Raw genomic sequence first — 25222 nt, forward strand, 5'->3', positions numbered from 1 at the left:
CATTGCGTTGGAGAAACGTTCCCCCATCTACACTACACAACCGAAAACACATGCCACATGACCATTCATGCAGGTACAACAATGAGCATGATGTTACTGTTTACACAGTAGTCAAGGATATGCAGAGTGAATGTTGTTTAGATCGTTTTCAAAAGTCGCAATTTTGGTCCATTTACACTAAAACACAACCCAGAGGTTTTCAAACTAAACCAGCTTTTGCAGTGTTTTCGAATGTCTCGAAATTACATTGCTAAAAATTAGGTTGTGGTGGTACCAGTAAAAAATTTGTCAGAGCAAGTAAAATGTCAACTAGACCGGCACCAAACCACTACTAACTCACGCTGGTCTTGTTGGCTCTGAATTGGCAAAAACACATGGTTTCCCAGAGGAGTGAGAAAGAAAATAATGTATCTGCTGCCAACTGTGTCCAACATATGCAGAAACCAGAGAGAAAGTGAGAGATTTCAACAGTGCTACATGACACTATACCCATGCTGCTCTTCTCTTACCCCACTCTGAAGTTCAATCAGCAAACAGCATTACTCAAATTCCAGTTCAGCGCTGTACGAATAACTGCCAGCCATCCTCATATGCACTCACCGTATCTATCTGACTGGCAGAAGATAAATGAATCTGCAATTCACTCCTCTCTTCCACCTTCACATTTAATTACACTTACAGCCAACTGCTGCTGTAGTCTCTCTCACACACACACACACACACTGGGCCGATATCTTTAGCCTTCTACATCAACTGTCCCTCAGAACCCAGAAGGAGAAAGACAAACGGGAGAACGAGAGTGAGAAAGAGTCAGAAGCAGAAAAGAGAGGAGAAGAGATAAACATGAGCAGATTTATTCTTCACATCTTAGCATCATTTTAATTACAAGGCAATTAGTTTCACAAATAGAGTGGAGCAGAACCCATACTGTGAGGCGGAAAGATTCCTCACATTCTGCACAGACTTCTTCCAAATCTCCTTGACACAACGCATATGATGCGTAACACAAATAAATGTAATTTAGTAACACATGGAAACACATTTTACTACTAGCATTAGCATGGATCACAATTGCATATACACTATTCAAATGTTTGGAATCAGTCGTTTAAAAGAAAGAAAGAAAGAAAGAAAGAAAGAAAGAAAGAAAGAAAGAAAGAAAGAAAGAAAGAAAATCAATACTTTTATTCAGCAAGGGTGCATAAAATGATCAAAATGCACATACACACACACACACACACACACACAAGTTGGTATTCTTTAGGGTCTTTATGAAATATCTGTAACATATATATATATATTTTTAAATCCTCAATATACAGTAGACAAAGCTGTTTTTGACAAGGTAAAAGAGGTGTTGATTTACCTTTTTTTAAACATTGTATAAAACAGCTTTTTTTCACAGCGACCAGTCTCTTTAAATGCTAATGAACAAATTATATTGCATGCAAGTATCAGAATGACTAGACGAGGTAAGGCTGCTGTCCCCGTGGGATACATGACCACTAATCTCAGAAATCGCTGAAGCAAATTTTCAAATAGGTGTTGTTTTATAAATAAACCAAATATATATGAGTCTTAAACTATATTCTCACCTGAAAACTATATTTAATGACATAATAACAGTAGTATTTCACAAATTATGCAGGTTTTCTCCTCAATCACTGGTTGTTACGAAATGCATTCTGCCTCAAGTTCGTACAAGTCTCCTCTTTATGCATGTTCTATAAAAGGGATGGGAAATCTGTTCAAGTTTACTATACTTCAGAACATTAATTCATGGATTCGTGTTACATCACGGCCTGCAGCATCTTTACACACAGAAGAAACTTACTAGAGACTTGCTAGAGTGAAGTGTGACATAATATATCAGCGGCTGTGGGCAGGACTTGATCAGTATGTTGTCATATTGCTCAGAAAGTCAAAATGACTTGATAATTGAGACTGTTTAGGCTTTGGAGGGATGTAGTGAATAGATGAATAGGTGAAAAGTGAATAGATCATTGTAGGGTGGATGTGTCCAACCACTGCTAGACACATTTATATATAAAAACTATGTAAAAGTGAATTTTGCATCCATAGTCCCCTTTAAGCAGCACAACTGTTTTCAACATTGATGATAATAATAAATGTTTCTTGAGCAGCGAATCAGTATATTGGAATGATTTCTGAGGAAGCATGTGACACTGAAGACTGGAGTAATGATGCTGAAAATTCAGCTTTGCCATCATAGGAATAAATGACATTTTAAAACACATTCAAATAAAACAGTTATTTTAATTTGTAATAATATTTCACAGTATTACTGTTTTTTTTCTTTTTTCTGACAAATAAATGCAGCCTTGGTGAGCATTAAAATGTTTTCTTTCAAAAACACTTAAAAAATGTTACCTTAATCCAAACTTTTGAATGGTACTGTAATTATACGGTAGTTCCATACTTCCATATAACTAGCTAATTAAATGAGCATGCTAATTGTTTTAAAGTATGCCATGAGTTTGGAATGGTCTACATGTCTATCTGACCGCACTGTGCAGAGTAGAATGTGCTACACATACAATGTTTGAGGACATTTCATCATTTTACACATCATTTTGTGACATTTAGGACATGTTGTATCCATCCGACCCGCTCTATACAGACCTTAGTCAGGTTTGCACCTTATTTAATTTGTGTCAGGAATGAAAACTAGGCTGTGAAGGATAGAAGTACAGTGCGTTCAATTGAATATGCCATCTCACCTGAGTTAGATCTACGTCACTAAGGCAGAATTAGTGAACACCAAATAGTGTGAAGCCACAGCCTGCTCGTCCTATTTCAAATGCATTTTTAATAGGAGATTGCATAGCAGACTAGCAGCCACAGCGGATCTAATCAAGGCACCAATTACTGCGCACATGTTCTCTTAGCAGGGTAAACACAATTACTGCTATCTGATTAGACTGCCACCAAATAAATGCATCAAACACACACAGCTGCATTAAACATGTCCACAGGGGCATACATACACACACAAGCACATAGATGTGAACATATCAGCCAGACAGGTTTGTAATGACAGCAAAGTTTATTAAAACATATCAGAGAACAGGGCTAATGAGAGAATACAGAGCAGAAATCAGAATCATTTCATCATGAACAGCAGCGTTTTGTTTAATCTGTCAGAGAGCTGAATAGGTTAGAAAATGACAGCAGTCAGAGACACTGAATAATGTCTGATCTGAAAGATGTACAATCAGAGATGGCAACAGGCAACTCAATGTGTCTTTTCAACGCTGATTTCTAAATGCCTTTCATACCTGTCAGAGAATGACTGCCAAAAAAACAACTAAAACTATCTTTGACTAGCATTAATCAAAATTCTTTCTCAATTACGTTGACCTCGGAATCTCACAGTTAAAGGTACACAATGCAATATATTAGTTAATTAAAACAGAAATTAACAGTGGTTATTCTGAGAGATGTCACTGAAATTAGGTACACTAACATTAAATTAAAACTGAAATAATTTGATTAATACAAATGTACTACATTTATCTCATGTAGTGAGATCACATGACTAACCCTGTCATGTAATTGACTACATTGAATTTTTAAAACAAAAACTAATAAATGAAAAAAAAAAAAGACAAAAAAAAAGACAAAATAACATAAAATAAATAAAACCTACACTAAAATTAAACAAAAAAGAGAGAATATAAAAATAATGTTTTGCTGCCAAAGTAAGCTCAGCTCCTGAATGAATGCGTGTTCTTATCGGCCAGTCAATGTATCCATGGCAACATGAAGTTACCAAGTCAGAATCAGAATAAATAAACAATTGTAGCTGCAGGTTGAAGGATACAATTATGAAGAAAGCCAAAAGGTTTTTCTTTTTTTTTTTTTCTGTTTATATGACACATTCATCTCCTGTTCTCTGTGAGGTGGCGGGTGGTTATGAATGGATATTGCTATTAGATATTCTTTATGTTCTGTGTTCAGATGTATGAAGCAGCAGTATGTCAAGCTCTTTCTGAGGAATATACAGTATATGCAATTTTGATCTAACTTGCACACACTCGTTCTTCAACTCTGTGTCCTCCCTTGGCCTTTTTCCATCTTGCCTTAGAAAAGAATCAACACACCAGTGTATAAAAGCAGTATGAGCTGAATTTTAAAAGGGTTGGAATAACAGTTTCTCTGGGGTGAAGCTACTGTCTGTACCACGAACAAGAAATTATATGCCTGTAACAAACTGTTGAAAAACCTAATTGCATTTGCCTTCTACTGTCTACATAAGCAGCTGCCTGTTGAGGCATGACATTATCATGCCGCTAAGCTTGATGCTTAAAAAGTATTTCTTAATAACCACAAATATTGTAAGATAACACATTTGATTAAGATTTTGAATTTAAACTGAAATAGTTTAAACAAGAAAATGCCTAAGAACATCAGCTCAATTAAAAATGCATCTACATTTTAGCAAAACTCCAAAAATATACCTATAAAGTACATACAACTTGATGAAGTTACCACTAGTGGAGGTAAAGAAACAACAACAACATTTATTCCTTTTTAAGGTTGATTTACACTTATGCATCAGACCTACGCCGTAGCCTCCACACCGTAGGCTATGCATTAGTTTTAATTTATTATTTATTTATTTTTTATTTACTTCTGCACAGTTGATCGCGTTGACCAAATATATATCAAATTATTAAATCATTATTTAAAGGGGTCATATGATGCGATTTCAATTTTTCCTTTCACTTTGGAGTGATACAAGTTTTTGGTGCATGAAGAAGATCTGTAAAGTTTCAAAGACTAAAGTCTAAAATCCAAAGAGATATTCTTAATAAAAGTTAGGCCGTGGATCACTCTAGGACTCCAGCCACCGCTGATTCAAGGCCGCGGTGTGTGATGCTGTTTCATTTAGAAAGCAAAACTACTTTGTTTGGCCTTCCAAAAGAGGACAAGACTAGAAATCATATTTATATCATGTTTATGATGGGGTTAAATGTTTATGTCTGGTCACTGATGCGTTTCAGAAGGCAGGGGTCATAGAGGAAAAACAATAATGTACAGAAAAATAACACATTTTTTGAACCTCAAATTGCATATGGTTTATTACACCAAATACACAAAATAATGTTCTTTTTATAGCAGCATCATATGGCCCCTTTAAAACTACAAAAAAAAAGAGAAAAATTACGGAAAAGGAAAATATGGCATACTGTATACTGTTGTAGTATAATTAATTTGATAAGACTTCTTTGCTTTGCTTTATTTTATATAAGAAGGTGTAATGTTAAAATATATTAAAGTGCACATAAACACACACAAAACTCAAGTACAGATGGAGAGAGGGATTCTAGTAGACCAATCACAATGCTTGTGGTCCACGTAGAATTGATGCAAGTTAAAATGGTACTGCTACTTCAGCAAATGCGTCACTTTAGCTTAGGTTAACACTATCAGTTAGGTTTAGGTTGTAAGTTATTTTCAAAACATGGCAGAAGATTGACTTTTCGTGCCACTCATTGGACATTTTCACTTCTGATATGCCATGATACATACAACAGCCAGTAGGATTGGACAATGTCTTCAAATCTACAGTGAAACATCGCAATGGACGATGGCATTGGCAGGGACGAGACGGGGGGGGGGGGGGGGGGGGTTGGGGTTAATGTATAGAGATTAATTATATATTAATTATATATTATACACTGTGTAAGGAGAGAGGACTGAGGATGATGGCGAATGATTTGCAGATCCTCAGTACTACTGGCAAACACATATTCTTGTAAAATATGTGGTAAGTACTTCCGCTCCATGGGGGAGGGGGGGGGGGGGTGGGTGCAGGGGGTATCACGATGCCATCATCTATCAGCCCAGCCCTAACAGCCAACATATAACGCTGATAGATTCACCACATCGGTTCCAAATTTAAGATTCACTTTTGCAAAATATAACATAATATAATTTTGCAGAAATGTCGCTCCAGGTGTGTTTTTCCAATGAGTCTGGGTTGAATTATAAACTGCCACTTATTTATTTAAATAAATAAATAAATTCTGAGCTTGTTGCACATGCATCGCTGCCTCAGAATTTGGACAAATGTTTTTAGAGGAAACCTTCTTTTTGGAAGGGTGTTATGTTGGGAGCATGTGTGATGCTTAAACATGCTTTCTAGGTAGTGAGCATACTATCTTCTTGTTTTCTGGCTCTCTTTCTAAGTGTGATTATGTGTCCTGAACAAATGCCCAGAGGACATCGCGCCTCTAGTCATGGACAGCTCCAGGGTTTATCGTGTGTGTGTGTGTGTGTGTGTTTGCATCTGAGAGTCTGAGTGACCTAGATTTTGAAGGTATTCAAGACTAGAACTCATCCACACAAACTTAACACAAGCCATGTTTTCATCTAGTAATCGCTGCTCTACAAACAACCACAATGTCTCCTTCAACATTCATTCGGTATCTTACAAACCCCACACACTAAAAGCAGCTCACTGGTCAATTGATAAAGATCCTATCAGTGAAACCCATCCACAGCAGCTTCTCTGTGAGGATGAACCATGAGGTACAGTAAATCACAAAGGGAAACAGCCCATCCAAACTATATAGGAATTACATTACATTTCTCTTTCAGGTAAACAGACCAAAAATACTGATGAGTCATACTGAACCACATCGATTTTTTTTTGTTTTTTTTTTTTGTCCAATCACATGCCCTGTAAAGCCCTTTTTTCCAATCACAAGCCCTTCTTCTTGCTGTTTCAACAGGAAATGCATCAACAGGAAAGTAAACTGCTCATCATGGGGTCTGTAGTCTGAGAGATGGCAAATTGAGCATGTAATAATGAGTATAAAATGCTTTTTGCTTTGCACAATCAATATTAAATACATATACACATCCAAATAAATAAAACAAATATTTAAAGTAAATCCTAAACACATAACTGCAGTCTAATGCAACAATTGCTCATATTAAAAGACACACAAACACAGTCTTTCTGCCGCGCGCTGTTTGCTTACCCATCTCAGCAGGCTGTGTTGTAATATGCTGTGATTATCCCTGATCGTCAGATGGAAAAATCGCACATAAATTTTCATTTAATTACAGCGGTGAAAGAGAGGCAGCGAGAGAGAGAGAGAGAAACCTGAGGGCGAAAGCAAATGGGGCGTGAGGATCCCCACAAGAAAATGCACGCTGTCTCGTTCCCTGCCTCTGAGGGAAATATTGTCACTTAAAATTCAAGCATGTTTCTGTGTCATCATATCAGTTATGCAACCATAGTGTCAAAGGTCTCATTTAAATGTGGCGAATGGTTACACATTAGTGCACAAAGGTTGTACAAAGGCAGGAGGAGAGAATCAGGTAATCACTCTTAGCAAATGTAGCGCTGTTGTCGTATTTTAGGCATTCTGGAAATTTCTGCTGTACTTTTAAATTCTAATCACATCATTCTATGTATACTGACTCCAGAGGGGTCGTTCAAGACAATCAAGGCAATCAAAACAAATGTCAAGGCTGTGAAATAAAACATTAAAAAACATAAATGCAGTGGCATTTTGATTAGAGAGACATAAAACAGGGCAAAAAGTGACCTAGGCAGCGGCCGTTTATAGAGGGAAAACATATCAGAGGCTTTAAGGGGAAAAAGGCTTTCTGAAGGATAATTAAAGAACATTAAATACAGTGAGTTAGCAAGAAATCCAACCTTCATAAGCGATTAAAAGAAATATATATATAATTGTAGCTGGGTTTCATATCAATTGTATACAAATGTTTCACTTTTTTAAGCACAAACATACTAAAAAATGACTGAAAATAATGTGAAATATCCCATGGTATCTTGTATTCCATGTTATTCCAGTTAAATGACCTTCTTGCTTTGAGTACTGTAGCAATTATACATATTACATGCTGCCAGAGGACACAGCAGAATAACTGCAATAATGCACATAATTGTACTTACACAACAGGGTAAAAAGGGGCCTTAGCAGGGGCCATATAGTGGTGGAAAATTTTGATATAAATCAGATGCTTAAAAAAAAAGAAGAAAGAAGGAAAAGCTCTTTTTTTGTACAATAAAATAAACATACAAACAAACAGACAAGCACATAAATAAATCATCTATAGCTAGGTTTCAAACAAATGCAGAGCCCAGATTATCCATAAGGGCACTTGGCCCAGTGCCCAGGGGCACCAACCATTCACAACAACTATGGGGGCACCACATGACACAAACATAAAAAATATTTTTCGTAATTGTTTTGTAAATTGTTTTATTATTAACTTGAAATTCTTGAAAGACCATACATAACTCGTTTATGAACACTAACTTAACAACATTAATAATAATAATAATAATAAATTATAAATAAATAAAGATTACATGACCACTAACAGTCCCCCCCTTCCGTCTCCAATCTGTCAGAGTTCAGTTGGTCCACAACAAGTACGCGCAAATGTGTAATTTTTTTTTTTAACGGCTACAGAAAATGAATCAAAATGGACAGACGTCAACTGGGTGGTTTTGCAAAAAGAAAGTTAAAGACAGACAAGGACGCAAGACGTTTAGCTAAAATTCAAAATGTTCCAGGGATCGAAAGTTTTTTTTGTTTTTTTTTAACGAGTGAAGAATGAGCTCAGGACGACAATGACACAGAAGCGATTGACTGTACTCTCCCTGTTTACCATTGAAGTTAAAGTTAAAACAGTACCGTCTACCGCACTCTATGCTGCTCAGTACTCCTGTAGTCTAAACTGAAGACATAGAGCGCCCTCTTGCGGCTGTAGATGGTAATATTTTCTCTTGGTTCTAAATAAATGTGACTTATAGTCCAGTGAGACTTATATATATATATATTTTTTTTTCCCCTTGCCATGACGTATTTTTGGACTGATGCAACTTATACTTAGGTGTGACTTATAGTCCGAAAAATACGGTAGTTGGACAAGTTAATAAATTACATTTGAGAAATCACCTTAATAATGTGTGAATGGGGGGGGGGGGGCTTTTGAGCTAGTGCCACACTGTCTTAATACAGCCCTGAACAAATGTTTAATTTGATAATATACTGTACAGTAGCAACTATACATATTGTTACTAAATGCCACCAGGAGATGCAGCAGAATAACTACAATAACTCTAATGTGAGCTAAAAGCCATTTGCCCTTGGAGGTGATGGCAGGCTATTGCATTGCCATCACCTGGTGGTTGTTTTCTATCCAAAATACTGTAGCATTAACATAGCATTAATATTACTATTATTAACTGTAAAAAATAATAATAATAATAATTAAAAAAAAAACTCATCTCCTTGTTCATCCATAGCCCACACTGAGTGTAAACACCTGAGCAAATAATCAAAACACATCGTCTCCTATCAACCTTTTCCAATCATGTTTCGCTAAGTTCAAATTCATGCGAATTCATGAGACTAGTTGGATGAAATCCCAGCATGATCCCAGTTAATTACACCCACTTTTTGTGCCCCTGTCACTCTGTGTGAGGCCTACGGAGGGTGGCTATGGTAATTCACAAATTAAAACTGAAAACGTCCTAAATTCGTGAAGGACTTAAAACTTCACCTGGGTCACAGACGGCTTGATATATTATTTCGTTAGTGTTTCATCAGCCGGGTGTCTTTCTCTTTGCCCTAAGGCTAAGGGATGTCGGTCTCTGAAGCATATCACAGAGTATCTGTATGAATTACTAATATAAGATCTTTATTTGGGTCTAGATCTTCATCTGTGTCACCGTGACAAAAGGCCCAAAATCTCTCCTCATCGTGTTAATCACCACACACCATATGCTCCCTACTGAGACCTGTCAGAACTTCACGTCTCTCCTCAGCCTTTCTGCTTTACAAATATAATATTTCCAAGCATATCTGATTATTTTAAAGTTGGGAAAAGGAAGGATAAATCTTAAAATGACAATCAACTTTTTAAAGGGGAAACCATCACTTTTGACTTTCAAAAATGAAACATACCCCAACCTCAAATCACTAATCAGACATTTTTTTTTTTTTTTTTTTTTTTTTTTTTTTTATGGATGCTTAACATGATGGATGCTGAAATGGTGGATAATGACATTGGTGACAAAGTTTAAACTAAAGGAGGGATTGGAATCTAACCAAAAAAGCAGAATATCAGAGACTGTGGGTGAGATCATTCAGGCCAGAAAAGCAACCAACCAACACACCATAGCAACCTTTAAAGCAATTTTTTTCCACTTTGGTTCATAAAATACGCTTCTTTCTTTCTTTTTCTTTCTTTCTTTCTTTCTTTCTTTCTTTCTTTCTTTCTTTCTTGCTTTCTTTCTTTCTTTCTTTCTTTCTTTCTTTCTTTTTTTAATAAAATAAAATATGTACTATTAATCACAGAACCAGCTTTACTGATGATATGCAGATGACAATCACATGTGATTTATCGTGCAGCCTGTGACGAGTGGGGCGGGGCCGAGAGCCTTAAGAACAGGGCTGCGTTCAGCCCCGATAAAACGTTGCACAACGTTTTTTTAAACAGAAACGGTGATGCCAGACAAGTTATGACAGAAAAGGATGAGACAAGACCAGGCCTGGATTTTATTTTGTGTTTTGGTTTTGTTCGTGCGCAGCAGTCATCCGCGAGGGGCTGTTTTGCTGTTTTGTTTTTATTAAGTTTGATTTGAATGTTAAAAAAATAATAAAGTAAAGTAAAGTAAAGTAAAGTAAAGTAAAATAAAATAAAATCCAGGCCTGGTCCTCTCTCGTCCTTCACTGTTGTAACTCCTCCTTTTTATCCTTCTGGAGCTCCTCCGTGAGACTCGAGACCGGTGAGAGGCACGGCTCTCGGCCCCACCCCACTCATCACACAGCCCTTGTTTGTTGATCACAAAGTACAAAGTAGATGAGTAAAACTAAGATGCGGAGTGTATTCAAAGCGCCACCGATATTGTCTAGACTCTGGAGTGTGTGGAATGGTGCGCTTTGATTGGTTGAGCGGATATATCGCATTCTGCAGAAAATGGAGACTGGCATTTGTCATGGTTTGGAAAAAAGGTAGAAAATACCTAATAACTCGACGAATATCGCAATTTGTGTCAATTAAAACTTGACATTTCAATTACGACCAAAAACAATACCGATTTTGTTGGAAACTCAATGTAAAAAAAATTTTTGTTGCGTTTTAGAGCCAAACTCTTCATATATATAGTTTATTCAGAAATGATTCATTAAATTGTTTTAAAGCACCCTTAAATTATATTAAATTAAACTTCAAAGAATATTTCTATTTCAAATAAAACAATTTCTTTCAACTATTTTATTGGAATCTTTCGTTTCCACAAAAAAAAAAATATATAAATAATAATAATAATATATATATATATATATATATATATATATATATATATATATATATATATATATATATGAATATATGAATATATATATATATATATATATATATATATATATATATATATATATATATATGAATATATATATATATATATATATATATATATATATATATATATATATATATATATATATATATATATATATATAAATATTCATATTTTATATTCATATATATTTTGATAATAATAATAAATGTTTCTTGAGCAGTAAATCAGCATAATAGAATGATTTCTGAAGGAAAGACTGGAGTAATGTTGCTGAAAATTCAGCTGGCAATCAAAGGAATACATTTGAAAACATTCAAATAAAAACTAGACAATTGTATAATGATATTTAACAATGTAATGTTTTTACCATATTTTGATTAAAAAAAATGTAGCCCTGGAGAGTATAATAGACTTCTTTCACAAAATAAAACAATATAAATCACAGCAAACTCCAGTAGTGTAGAAGTAAACAATGAGAATAATAATACCAATAATAAAAAATAAAGTGGTTTCTTTCATTTTCAGATTTTCTTTTCTAATATTCAAATTCCACTGCATCTTGTTTCCTACCTCAACTCAAATTCAGGATTTAAATCGGAATTTAAAAGGCATTTTCAAATGAAGTTCTAAATGATGCACATCAATGGAGATTACAGAACAGTCACATGCATTGAGCCAATGAGCAAAGAGAATGCTTTGGCACAGAGAATGCTTTGGTTTCCTTCCAGTTCTGTTCTTGTTAATTTAAAAATCCTTTCCATGTTTATTCTTATTCCATATGTTTGATGAAATGGTGTTGCCATAGCCCTCCCACTGGCAATGAGCCTCCCTCTAAAGCTGCCAGTCACTGATTTGTGGCAAAAAAGGAAGTCTAGATGGAAAGATGGAATGAAGGAAGTTAATATGGAAGAAAGACAGAGATCTGGACAGCTTAATGATCAGTATCAGAGCTTAATAATCCCCTGCACGTCAACTCTGACAGTGAGCCATATCTTCTACAAAAGACCAGTGCAAGAAAACACAGCACCATTCAGAATCAAATCAATTAAGCACTCAGTTCTGGTGATTACAGTATCTCTATCGAACAAAACCACAGCACTCAAAGAAACATTCAATACACTATATATTTAATATCCCTGCTCTTATGTGTATGTCTTCCACTAAAGCGTTTGTTTGACAGGAGGTGCAGTGTGAATCTGACAACTTCTCTAAAAATACAATAGAGACAACATACCACCCCCTGTTCTCGATAACAATGTTGCATCTTATTAAGGAGGCAGGGTCCACACAAGCGAGAAATTGCAGTTTGCTTAAATACAATCATATAGCTTTGATCACGACAAGATCATGAATTAGTGTTGTCATGGTACCAAAATTTCAGTATTCGGTACCGATACCAGTGAAAATCCACGGTTCTCTGTACCAATTTCGGTACCAAAACAAAACACAAAAATATGCTAATTAAAAAAAAAAATAATAATAACTTTTTAGCACTAAAAATAAAACCAATGCCATTCTTTATACTTATTTATAGATCAAATAGATCAAATTAATTATTATTAAAAAGATAATACTACTACTAATTCTACTACCATACTAACAACATACAATGCACTGTGAATTGATGAGCTGCTGGGTTCATGAATATTAATCACGTTGTCAGCGTTCGGTCAAACTGATTTGCTGAAATCAAAACAGGGATGGTACTATTCAGCGCCAGCCAATGAAATTGCAATTTGCGCATTAGCTCCGCTAACTACCGGAGAAACCGGTAGATCTTCTTTTTGTTCGAAAATGAATACGAATAATTCTAAATGAACTCCATTATTTTGACAGGAGAAGACAATAAAGAATAGTTTACATATAGCGTGTCGACTCAGTGTGGTAAGACTCTCGCTCTCTCTCTCTTTGCATGTATGAGAAACACTGCTATCAGTAAAGCGACGGTGAGTCGTGCGCCTTCACAAAGAGTTTACAGAGAGAGAACTCTGAAGCTCAGATGCTGAAATTAATGCAAGCGTCATGCGCTTCAGTCTATGTAGAAAACAAACCCGCACGTCTCTGCAATTCACTAATTCACACAGAGACGCGCAGAACATGGATTCATATTTCAAACAACTTTTGCAGCTTAACATTTACAGATACTGGTCCATATGGAGATTTGATTTGATTAATTTATGCTAACTTTGACAAATTCCATGACTTTCCATATCAAAATGTAAGTTTAATTTTCATGACTGGATTTTGAGATTCCGTCCTCGTTTTCTGCTTTGCGGAAATCATTGCGCTGAACCGGGTTTGAAGGGACCTCGGTAGTACCGGTACTTAAAGAAAACTGGTATCGTCACATTAAATGTAAAATTTAGTACCGACTTGGTACCGAAGTACCGGGTTTTTTGACAACACTATCATGAATACATTAACAGAAATCATAACGTTACGGAAGCGGCCTCCTCTTTTCTTCCCCTTCTTTTTGTTCCACTTTATATGTATTTGTATTAACGGTATACTGTGACTTCAAGAGAAGAAGATAAACTGATGTAGCTCCATGTGCTGGGAAATTAAACTGATTATTTGACTGTTTTACAGTAATCTATTGTAAATCTACAGATTAACTGTAATAGTGTGATGTCCACAGTAACACACCCATGCACAATTTTCCAGCATGTATTGCACCTTGAATAAACTAAAGCTGATCTCATGAAGAATGTGACTATTTACAGATTTTTACAAATATTTGGATGCTGTATTTTACAGTAGTTTCCACATTAAATGTTAAATGTTCCATTCACTTGCTCATAAATGTATCTTGATGTTAAATTAGATTTACATTACATTTAAATACAAAATTTAAGTATGTAAGGCAGTCATTATTGTGTGGATTATCCACTATATTTTAAATTAAATAAACAAAAATATATACAAATATACATAAAAATAAAATAAATAATACAAAAAATATATTGCATTATGTAACTTTTAAAAATATGCTATATATATCACGTGCACACACACACACATATTTTGTTTTCGCTGATTTTTTGTTATTGTTAGTAGTCAATAGTTATTATTATTTTGGTTAGTAGTCTGTTGTGTTAAACCAGTACATGACCAAGCCTGTTTCGATTTCACATTATAATTCTGAACAGAGTATTTTATATAGTGATTTTTACTATACACTTTCCAGCTACATGAAACACACAAAAACTTCACTATTTTCACTTCCTCAGTAGCTGAGGTTAAATAAAGGGTTTATTAATTCCAATTTGCATTATTAATTAGGAAAACAAATAAGAGGGTGAGAGACTGGTAGTGAAAGGGGGTTAATGCAGCTGAGATGAGCTCATCAAAACCGCATTGAACGCGTTATTTATTAGTTGCAGTGTTATAATGTGCCCTAATGATATTCATATTAATTATGTCTTGCCCCAAGAGCACTTATTCTCACGTGTGTGTGAGTGTGTGTGTGTGTGTGTGTGTGAGAGATATTTTCACTCCTTCTTATTATGCTCTCCCTTATTGGACCTGTGGGATCCAGCTGCACATTAAACCCTGGTTCATTATTCCTAAATTAATTTATCGGCATGTTTAAAACCTCAGTGTGTGTGTACCAATATCATTACGCCGATGTTATGCTGAGACTTTGTCTTCAGTGTCCTAATAATTATGATGGTGGGTGGTCTTTACGGTCTACAAATGATTGTTCTTCTTCATGAACAACATTTTACACTGGACAGACCCAACACAGTGTAGTAAAAAAAAAAAAGTTGTACGAAAATGATTTTTGATAGTCGTAGTACTTTTTTGAGGACAAGAGCATGTCAAACAACCAGACTATGACTGTTTTTGCCTGATTTGACTGTTTGAGATGAATTTGAGGTAAAATAATGAACAATTACCCCCAAAAGAACAAAGAAAATTGGTCAAAATGTATTCATCCTCATGTCATTTCAAACATGTATGGTTTTACGTTCTCCACTGTTGGCCACTGCTGCATTCTGGGTAAGGCATGTACAGTATGGAGAGAGCAGCTCATAGGAGGATCAGATCATTTCTTTGAACGAGGAGAAAGCTGTCATTAACCTGATGCTGTATGTCATAATAAACTGGTTCCCACAGGGGTGAAAGGTCATTGCCATTAGCAACAGATTAGTGGTGTTTTTTTGGTCATAGACAGACGGAATCGTGATAGTTTGTCGCTCTCAAATGGTTTCTAGGGTAAAAGACAGCAGATGCAATTACATCCAATCCACAGGGAACAGAGATGCGGGTCAGGCTTGTTGTGAAGACGGTGAAGAGACAGGTGGATGTTGTTTGTTACTGTTGACCGGTTGAGAATAAGCATTTAGCGCTTAAATATTCAATGCAATACCTTTGACAGAAGCATATTTGTGTGTAGGTGCATCCTCAGGGGCATAAGTGCCCCTGTTTTTGTTTTTTACACTGTCGGTTAAAATAGAAAGGTTAACAATCTAGGCTTCACCGTTGCTTTGTAGATCGACTCTGACCATAAAACATGACAGTTCTTGAAAAACTGAAGACAGTTTGAAATTATGAAAAGGTTGGGAGGAATCAGATGATCCTCCTGTGTCCTGCAGACACCCGCTCTCGCTGTATGATCTCCATTTCTCAACGCTGTGGGACATCTGGTGTCACTATGCCCCTCAGCTGTGCTGCTACGGTCTCATGGGCTCATAGCCTGGCACAAAACACCATTGTGTGGCCACTAAGGAACAGGTGGTGCATCACGAGAGGGCAGTGCAACAACACTCATTATAACAAGAGAGGCAACAGTCTGTCTCCTCTATGCAGTGCCATACAATGACCGACCGGACCCTGGGCACTGGTCCCACACCAAACATCTGTCTGAGTACCCCATTAGGAGTGTGAACCACAGCTAAGATGAGGGTGCCGACAGGAAAAATATGGTAAATGAGCATAAAAATACAAAAGTAGCGGGCATGTAAAGACATATACATGTGAAAAATCTATAAATATTTATTTATATTAAATGCATTTAGATTTATTTCAGTGAGTTGCAACATTTCTCATTTGTATTTAGTTTAAGTTGATGTACTTAAAGCTGCGGTTGGGAACTTTTGACGCTCTAGCGGTTAATAAACAGAACTGCTTGCGTCTTGCGGAAGAACATCGTAGCCGGAACTACTTCTCTCTGTTTATGTCTATGAAGAATCACAAAGTTACTGGGTTACTCCGCCGCGGTATCCCCGAAGCAATCTAAAATAGTCAGAATAAACACTTATTATAGATGTACCCTAGTGATTCAGGACAAGCCAAAAACACGGTTTGGAAAATGGATTCATGGTGTACTCGCTTATTATATAAATTTTTCTACATTTTGAACACAAACAAAGTTACGGACCGCAGCTCTGATTGGTTGTTTTTTACCGGGAGCGGCCCGTAACTGCAAATGGCAATAGGACCACTGGGAGGAGCCAGAGGAGCTTGATTTTTTTTCACAGATTATCTGTCTCATATTCTACTGTCAGGACATAATGACAGGTTTAATAAATATGTAACAAATATTTTTTTACAAAAGTTCCCTACTGCACCTTTAACTGAAACTGAAATAGATAAATTTAAGTAAAAAGACATTAATTAAAATGCCAAAAATACTAACTAAAATTATAATGAAAATGAAAACACACACACAAATAAAATTACAAATAACAAGACTTCAGCTCTAGCACTGTGGATTTATATTTGTGTGTGTAGTATCTGCACAGTATGCCTGTGATTTTAAAGCTGACCCCCGCAGACTGAACAAACCCCCCGGGTGTGAGTGTGTTTGTCTGTATGAGGGCTCGTACCTCTCTTCTTGGAGTCCTTTCTGACGCTGGGTCTGGCAGCAGGCTGGAGCTCGGCCTCTGTTGACATATTAAATCCTTATTCCTTTACCGTGCAGCTGGGGGGCTGTGACTGGCTCATCTAGAGGGGCTTTCCACTGACTCGGGAACAGTCCACCGCTGCCTCTAGCCTCGACACGGCATCTCATTCACTCCCAGCAAGGGCTGCAAGTGAACAGATAGAAGGCATTTTGAATATGTTTAGCCAAATTAAGGAGCCACAGCATTGGTAAGTCTTTTATAATTTATAATATATACACAATGACTTGAATATGCCAATTCTATAAGCATTGTTTTTATTTCTATAGACTGATAGATAAAACAAACAAACTAAAAAATAACAGAAAATGACATCATAGTGAAGACCCCCGCAGAGACTCGAGACTGTGTCAAGGTCAAAATTTCAGGTTGTAAAAGTGATATTTATTATTAATAATAAAAGTAAATTGATTAATTAATTTGTGACTTTTTAGTATTGTGAAAATATTGTTCATTTTTAAATGATTTTCCTTTTTTTATCTTTGACTCACAGTACTTTCTATTATAATTTTCTCCTCTGTATATTATACTGGACTACTAAAACAAAGCATTTTAATATCACACATATCACCTTTAAGCATATATGTAGTTATTAATAAAACTCGAAAACAACACTGCTACAAATCTGCACCGCAAACCAAAAGCTCTTTTTTTTCTCTCTGAAAAACTAGCACAATATATTGAATGGGGGAATATTAAAATAATAATAATAATAATATACTAATAATAATAACTTTAAAAATGATAAATATTCCATTATAATAAAAAATGAAAACTATACATATTATACGCAATAAAATGAAATACTTCAGCTAAGGAAATATTATTCATTATTGTTTGGTTTAATTTGACATACTAAAACAACAAACTAACTGAAACTAAACAACACACTAAACTAAACTAAACAACAACAACAAAAAGAACATAAATATTCAAACAATAAAATAAAACTATATATTTTATATTTATATTCCTGTAAAATAACTATTTAAAAAAAAATGTAAACATGTTTAAAAAATGTTTAAATGTTTTTTTGTTTTTGTCTAAAAATTTAAACATTTATTTCTATTAAATGAAATATATTATTTTTTCTTTCATTTAAGATTTTTCACTTTCTTTATCTTGAACATATAAAAGCTGCGGTAGGTAACTTTTGACGCTCTAGTGGTTAATAAACAGAACTGCTTGCGTCTTGCGGAAGAACATCGTAGCCGGAACTACTTCTCTCTGTTTATGTCTATGAAGAATCACAAAGGTACTGGGTTACTCCGCGCGGTACCCCCGAAGCAATCTAAAATAGTCCCAATATAAACACTTATTATAGATGCACCCTTATTATATAAATTTTTCTACAATTTGAACACAAACAAAGTTACGGACCGCAGCTCTGATTGGTTGATTTCTTACCGGGAGTGGTCCGTAACTGCAAATGGCAATAGGACCACTGGGAGGACCCAGAGGAGCTTGATTTTCTTCACAGATTATCTGTCTCATATTCTACTGTCAGGACATAATGACAGGTTTAACAAATATGTAAAAAAATATATTTTTACAAAAGTTACCTACTGCAGCTTTAAAGCCTGGATTAAACTAAAATACAAAACTTCAGAAGGGCAATGTAATGTACTACTGTTGATGTTAATAATGTTCGAAAGTGTGACATCACTCTTCCTGAAGGAGGTTTTGGCTTGTTTTCTCGCAGTGTTTCCTGTCCCCGCAGCGGGAAGAGGCAAGAGGAAGCATTAAATTGTTTCATCATCTCTCTCTTGCTTCTCTTTCGCCTCTCACCTTGTCATCGCATGAGGAAACAGTGCAAGCTTCTTTTCCTGTGCACCTCCACTATTCCCTCCTTGCATTCTTTCTCTGGCAGTGCCAGTCGGATGGTGGCAAGCACCTTTCATGTGTTAATTGGCCTCAGTGGCATTGTAGCATCACTGCAGGTGCCAGAGCCATCAGAAGATCAGACCTGCTCAACCTCAGCACGCTCTGCCCTACAACAGCAATCAGACCGAGAGGAGACCACAGGCACCGTCGCTCACTGCTCAGGCAGGCCGACCGAACAACATGGCATCACTTAGAAATCGATACACCACGAGATGTATCGACTGGGATGAGTCGATGACTCTAAGACATAACGGAGCAGAACAACCTAAATGTAGGACATGAGTCTATGGACTGACACGACACAATCTACAAACCACCAACAAATCTACAATTTAAATTCCTTCATTATTTAATCACCCTCATGTTGTTCCGAACCTGTATGATTTGATCTCTGTGTGTTTTGTCCATATAGAGCAGGATTATTAAAATCCATAACTTAAATAATATTATTTTATTTCAGCTAGTTGCCAAGGCAATGGTTAAATATTTGAGTTTAAACTGACGTACTAAAATTATTAAAACTAAAATGAAATAATGGTAATCATAAAAATAAAATAAATGAAAAATAAAACTACATACATATTCTATTATAAAACAATATAATACAATATAAATATTATACTGAAATAAACTTATTTAAAAAAATTACATCTAGTTGAGAAGACAATATATAAAATAAAAAAGTACTAAAATAACAAAACAAAAAAGACAAAGAAAAAAATGCATAAATATTTAAATGTAAATAATGTTATAATAATATGTACAATAATTCTAAATATTTAAATATCTAAATTTATTTATATTTATATATATATATATAAGTTGCATTCAGTTCAGTGTTTGTCCGGTCTCATCGATGTGTACATGTGTTTCTGTCTTCGCCTTATGGATTACCCCTATGTGGATTATTAAAGACTTTGTATCATTCTCTGCCTTGTTGATGTGCTTCTCTCCCGCACCACACATTGACCATATGAAATGTATTCTGTGTCGCTCTTGCTTTTGTTTTGTGTGTGAGTGTGTGTGTGTGTGTGTGTGTGTGTACTTTGTAGTTTTGTCTAGTTCCTGTTCCTGTCTCCCTCTGTCGCCTGATTGTTCTGTGATACTGTATGTATCTTTTTAATCTCATTAACCCCCTTGTATATAAACCCTTGTGTTTCCTGTGTTCATGGTCGGGTCTTGTCTGTTTTTTGTTTAGTTTTTTTTTTTTCACTTTCTGGTACTTTTGTAATTGTATTATTTAAAACTACAACATTTAAATAGCTACTGCTCTCTTCCTCATGTCTGAGTTCACCTTAACGTGACAATATTAATAATGCTAAAATAACACTGGAATTAACTTTCATTTTATACACAAAAACATTTATTTTCTTTCTGTTTGTTTGTTTTTTTTTTTTTTTTTTTTTTTTGCTTTTTTTGTGAAAAGTAGAAAAAAGATCATACATGATTAGGAAGTCATAAGGTTGAGAATGATGACACAATTGCTATTTTAAGGGGAACTATCCCTTTAAAGATATTTGGTAGTATCAGATTTACTTGCAGCACTGATATGGAGTATTTTAGTTAAGATTTAGATGGTCAGTTCCAAGCCCACATCCAAAATGTAAAGCCTTAAAACCAGTAAATCAGTAGAATCTGTCTGCCCCACAAAAAACAACACAAAATGTATTGCAAAGTTAAAGCCCAAACACATCAGGTCTGAGTGCAGTCGCTTTGAGAGGCTCGTCTGCAAAAAGCCCCTAAAGTCCTGGGCTCTGCTCAGCAGGCCGGGGTAGGGGCCACTGTAAGCCTCCACCGAGGGGATTTAAACAGCCATTTCATTTTGAGCTCCAGCCCTGAGCTTCAGCCACTGCCTGGCCACGTGCCACATATTGTATGCAGAACATTTAATTCCAAATGGAGAGAGCCTGTCGCAGAGCAGCGGAGAGTCACACGGCGCTCTTTATCTGAGAGAAACACACAGAGAGGAGCCGTGAGTCAGTCCAATTACTGCCATTATCTCACAGACAGAGGGAGAGCCAGTTCCCTGCTAAGCATTTTCCCATTCCAGCCTTTTTTCTTTCCATTTTCATTAGCCTTTCTCTTTACCTTCGTTCTGTACATCTGGAATCACGTAATCCTTGATACTATTCAGCCCAGCTGGCTCACTGTCCTGCAATGAAAATCTCTAAATGTCATAATGTCACTTTCGGGTAAAAATACCATTGTTTGTGTCACCTTTTGTATCCAACATGAAAAAAAAAAGAAAACTGAGAAAATAGAATGAACGTTGTGGCACGGCAGTCAACTCATGGCTATGATGCTCATATGGACTAAGCAGGTTCAAGTCTGACTTGCAACATCTCATTTTTGTACTGTTCTTTCCCTAATCATTTCTCTCAGTTACCATTGTGATGAAGCAAAAAAAAAAAAAAAAAAACATGTAACAAAAAATTATTTCAGAAACACATTAGCCTTCTCGTGGAAACTAAGTCTTTTTGTCTGTTATTTGCTATCCTCTCTTCCTCCACGAGACATAAGGCGAGGTTTGGCGCATCTTTCTCCTGGGGCGTGAGAGATATTTCTAATATCTAGGCTAAGGTCTCCTCTGGGACATGCCACACATTCAGAGCATGAAAGGAAAGTGGGTGAGCTGGAGAAGTTCACTGCACATGAAATGTGTTGACTAAGCCAGTAGACATAGGAGAATATCATTTGTGGATGCATTTCATGTTTCGTTTTTTTTTTTTTTTTTTTTTTTTTTTTTTTTTTTTTTAAATCGGTTTATTTCTGAAATGACCACAGATGTAGTGAAACATTTGGCACGATAAAACACAGCTCTATAGGGCTCCACACAGTAGATGTGCTTAATAAACCAAAGCTCACTATTTTAAGGATGCAAGAATTAGGCTCATATCCTCATTTCGGTCATATCTATTCTGCACTTGTCCGGTATGGATTCCATCTGGTATGAATCCAACCTCATTTGCTAAAGTGAATCACTATTGAATACATTCATTTTGCTTATTATAATATTTCACAATGTTACTGTGCATTTACTGCAGCCATATCTTGGTTAAATACTACAAGGAGTAGGAGCCCCGCTGAGGGAAGAGGGTGGACTCAAATTCAGATTTGGACCAGTCAATGAAATCCAATGTGAAAACAGATGAAGTTCATGGGGGTTGAAGAACAAGGAGCATTTCATTGAAACAAAGTCAGGTCGGTGGTACGCATAGCCAAATGATAACACAAATGGAAAGACTGATTTCCTTCACCAAGGTCATACTATTCAACCTCCTATGTCCTCTTGACATTACTTCGGCTGGACATTACTTCATTGACTCGTAGGCAAATAATGGCAAATCTAGCACTTCAGGTTCTGGATGAACGAGTTGAGCTTAGTAGAGCACATCAACTTGGCAGAACACTATTCCATGCCTCCCACTTCTACTGGGACAACTAATGCTAATACAAAACCATACGGAAAATTCCTTCATGCTTCCCAAGACTAATTGATGCTCTATAAAATGCTCCTGAAAGAACTGTGCATCCCGCTACGTCTAAAGGATCATCCACCATGCCAGGGACTACAGCACCCACGGAGCTATGGAAGAGTAAGGAGGGCAAGAGGAGGAGGACGAAACAGGCAGTCAATTGGATGCCCATAAGTAGCACGCTGCCAACAAGCCCACTTAATCCTCATAAATCACCCACCACTAACAGGCACGCGGTGGCAGGTGCTGCGGCCGGCAGCGGGCGTCAGGACTGGTGCACACTCGGCCGGTCTAACAGGAACCCTGCAAACACTGTAGTTTACAGACCAGCCAGGGTCAAACATCCAGCACAAACACTGAGGCTTACCTACTGTAAATTAATAAAGACAATTATTTTAATATATTTCAATGTCTCAAAAAACTATTTAGAATATCATTCAACTGGCAACAAATTAAATATAAATAGTACAAATATTTTTTTTCTGCAAGTAGGGAATGGGACAATGTTTACATGTGCCAAATACAGAATCCCACAGACCAAACATATAACATAAAAGTATGAAATATAGGCCAAGTAAAGAATATTTACATGTGCCAAATATAGTTTTAGGTTTTAAAATGTGGTACATTATTCGGCCGAATCCGAATCCTGGATTCGGTGCATCCCTAATCACAACATTACAAGCCACCTGCTTCAAACATTAAAATGCTATAAATTAAGAATAGCACCAGACAGTGTTGAAAAATAATAAATATATTCTTAACAATTTTTTAAGTTAGGTGGTTAAATAGTTAATTGTGGCAGCTCTAAAATACTAAAACTCTGGAAAAGTAAACTAAGCTAAACTAAAAACAATGCTAGAATAAGACGACAAAATAAATAAATAAATAAACTGAAAAGACAAATTGAAAATAAAAAAGCAACCAGAACACCTTAGCTTTATTCAAAATGGGAGTGAATAGGAGAGGACAAATGCAACAGAATATGCTGTAATCGAACCTGTATCACCCATACGAGCACCATGGCTCATTGTATCAGGAGAATATGTTCTAACCAGTATGCCACACTTCCAACCACTCTCTCTTTTGATGGAATCCTAAGTGTTTAAATGCAATGTTACCCCCATTCACACACACATATGAGTAGATAAATGTGTGTCATTACTAGCCTCTCCACAGCTGACAGCATGTGACAGCTATTCTCCGACATAAAATGCAGATAACCACACTCACTTACAGAGGCGTACGTACCGTCTGGCTAAATGACAGGTCATGTCAGGCTCTGCTCTCTTTTCCCTTGCCATCTGTACTGAGTCCCAGTTCACCTTCCTGACTTCGGGATGTGCCCTGAATATGTAAAGACTATTCAAATCTCTCTCTGCTATCTAAATAAAAACTTATATCAGCACACTGCATGCACATTTACCACTTATATATTTAGTTTTTTATTCATTGTATTGCAATGAATGAGATAAAAAGCTGAACTGTCACGAGTTCTATTCTGAATACTTGAATATAGCAGATAACACTATTAAATGTGATGTTACTCAACAGAACACCTGACAAAACAGCAAGCGCATCACAGTGAATCAGACCTGCCAATCAAAAACACACAGGGGTGTGTGCTGTGAAAAATGAAAGTCTTGCACACAAAAATGACCAAAATCTGGGTCATGGTAGCGCTCAGTCTGTTCCTGTCATTCTGGACAGAGAGAGAGAGAGAGAGAGAGAGAGAGAGAGAGACTGAGAGCGTGAAAGAGGGCTATGATATGTTAACAGACAGTGAAGAGCTGATGATGACAGAAAATATTATAACAGTGCTAAACTGGATTTACTTTAGATTTTACATTAAACAAAGTTTTGACACAATACTAAGTTGCTCATTGTATAAAAGTAAGCCAACATATATGTAAAAATCTATCATTGAAATGCATTAAAGTTTTCATGAACTGCAGAAATCCATCAATATGCAGAATTATTAGTATGCCACTGAGAGGGTCAATAGGAAAATAGACAACTTTGTAAAAGTTTAAAAATCAGCATAAACATAATTTAGCGCATGGATCTGAGGCAAATATTATTTTAGCCAAATTAGCACATGACCGGTCATGTTAAGCTGGCATATTAGCAATTTAAACTATTCAAATGTTCAAATGTTTGGGGTCAATAAGCGTTTTTTATATATATATATATATTTTTTTTTTTTTAAATATAAGTTTCTTATGTTCACCAATGCTGGATTTATTTGATTAAAAATACAGCATACATATTAGTATTGTTTTTATACAATTAAATAGTTATTACAACTTAAAATGAAAAGAGTTCCTGTGATGGCAAAGCTGAAGCTTTCAGAAATCATTCAGAAATCATGATCCTTCATTAATCATGCAATATTTCTTATTATTATCAGTATTTATTGATGAATGGAGAATTCTGCATAAATTCTGCATAAATTCAAATATAAATCTTTTTTTACAATATAAATGTCTTTACTGTCGCTTTGATTTCTTAAATGCATCCTTGCTGAATAAAAATCATTCACTTTTCCAATAAACAAACAAATACATTTAAATGAT

At 35.9% G+C, this 25222-nt stretch overlaps 1 protein-coding gene across 5 annotated transcripts in view; it reads right to left on the reverse strand.

Annotated features, from left to right (window-relative positions):
* The window catches only part of LOC113063293 (disabled homolog 1-like), a 167044-nt gene that overhangs the window by 84647 nt on the left and 57175 nt on the right, over positions 1–25222 (reverse strand). For all 5 annotated transcript variants that reach the window (XM_026233570.1, XM_026233574.1, XM_026233572.1 and 2 more), the window contains exon 2: positions 17212–17412. In XM_026233570.1, coding sequence (XP_026089355.1) covers positions 17212–17278 — 67 coding nt within the window. In that variant the 5' untranslated portion in view covers positions 17279–17412. The remainder of the gene's footprint in view (positions 1–17211; positions 17413–25222) is intronic.

Source organism: Carassius auratus, chromosome 45 (genome assembly GCF_003368295.1).
Source record: "Carassius auratus strain Wakin chromosome 45, ASM336829v1, whole genome shotgun sequence".
Lineage (NCBI taxonomy): Eukaryota > Metazoa > Chordata > Actinopteri > Cypriniformes > Cyprinidae > Carassius > Carassius auratus.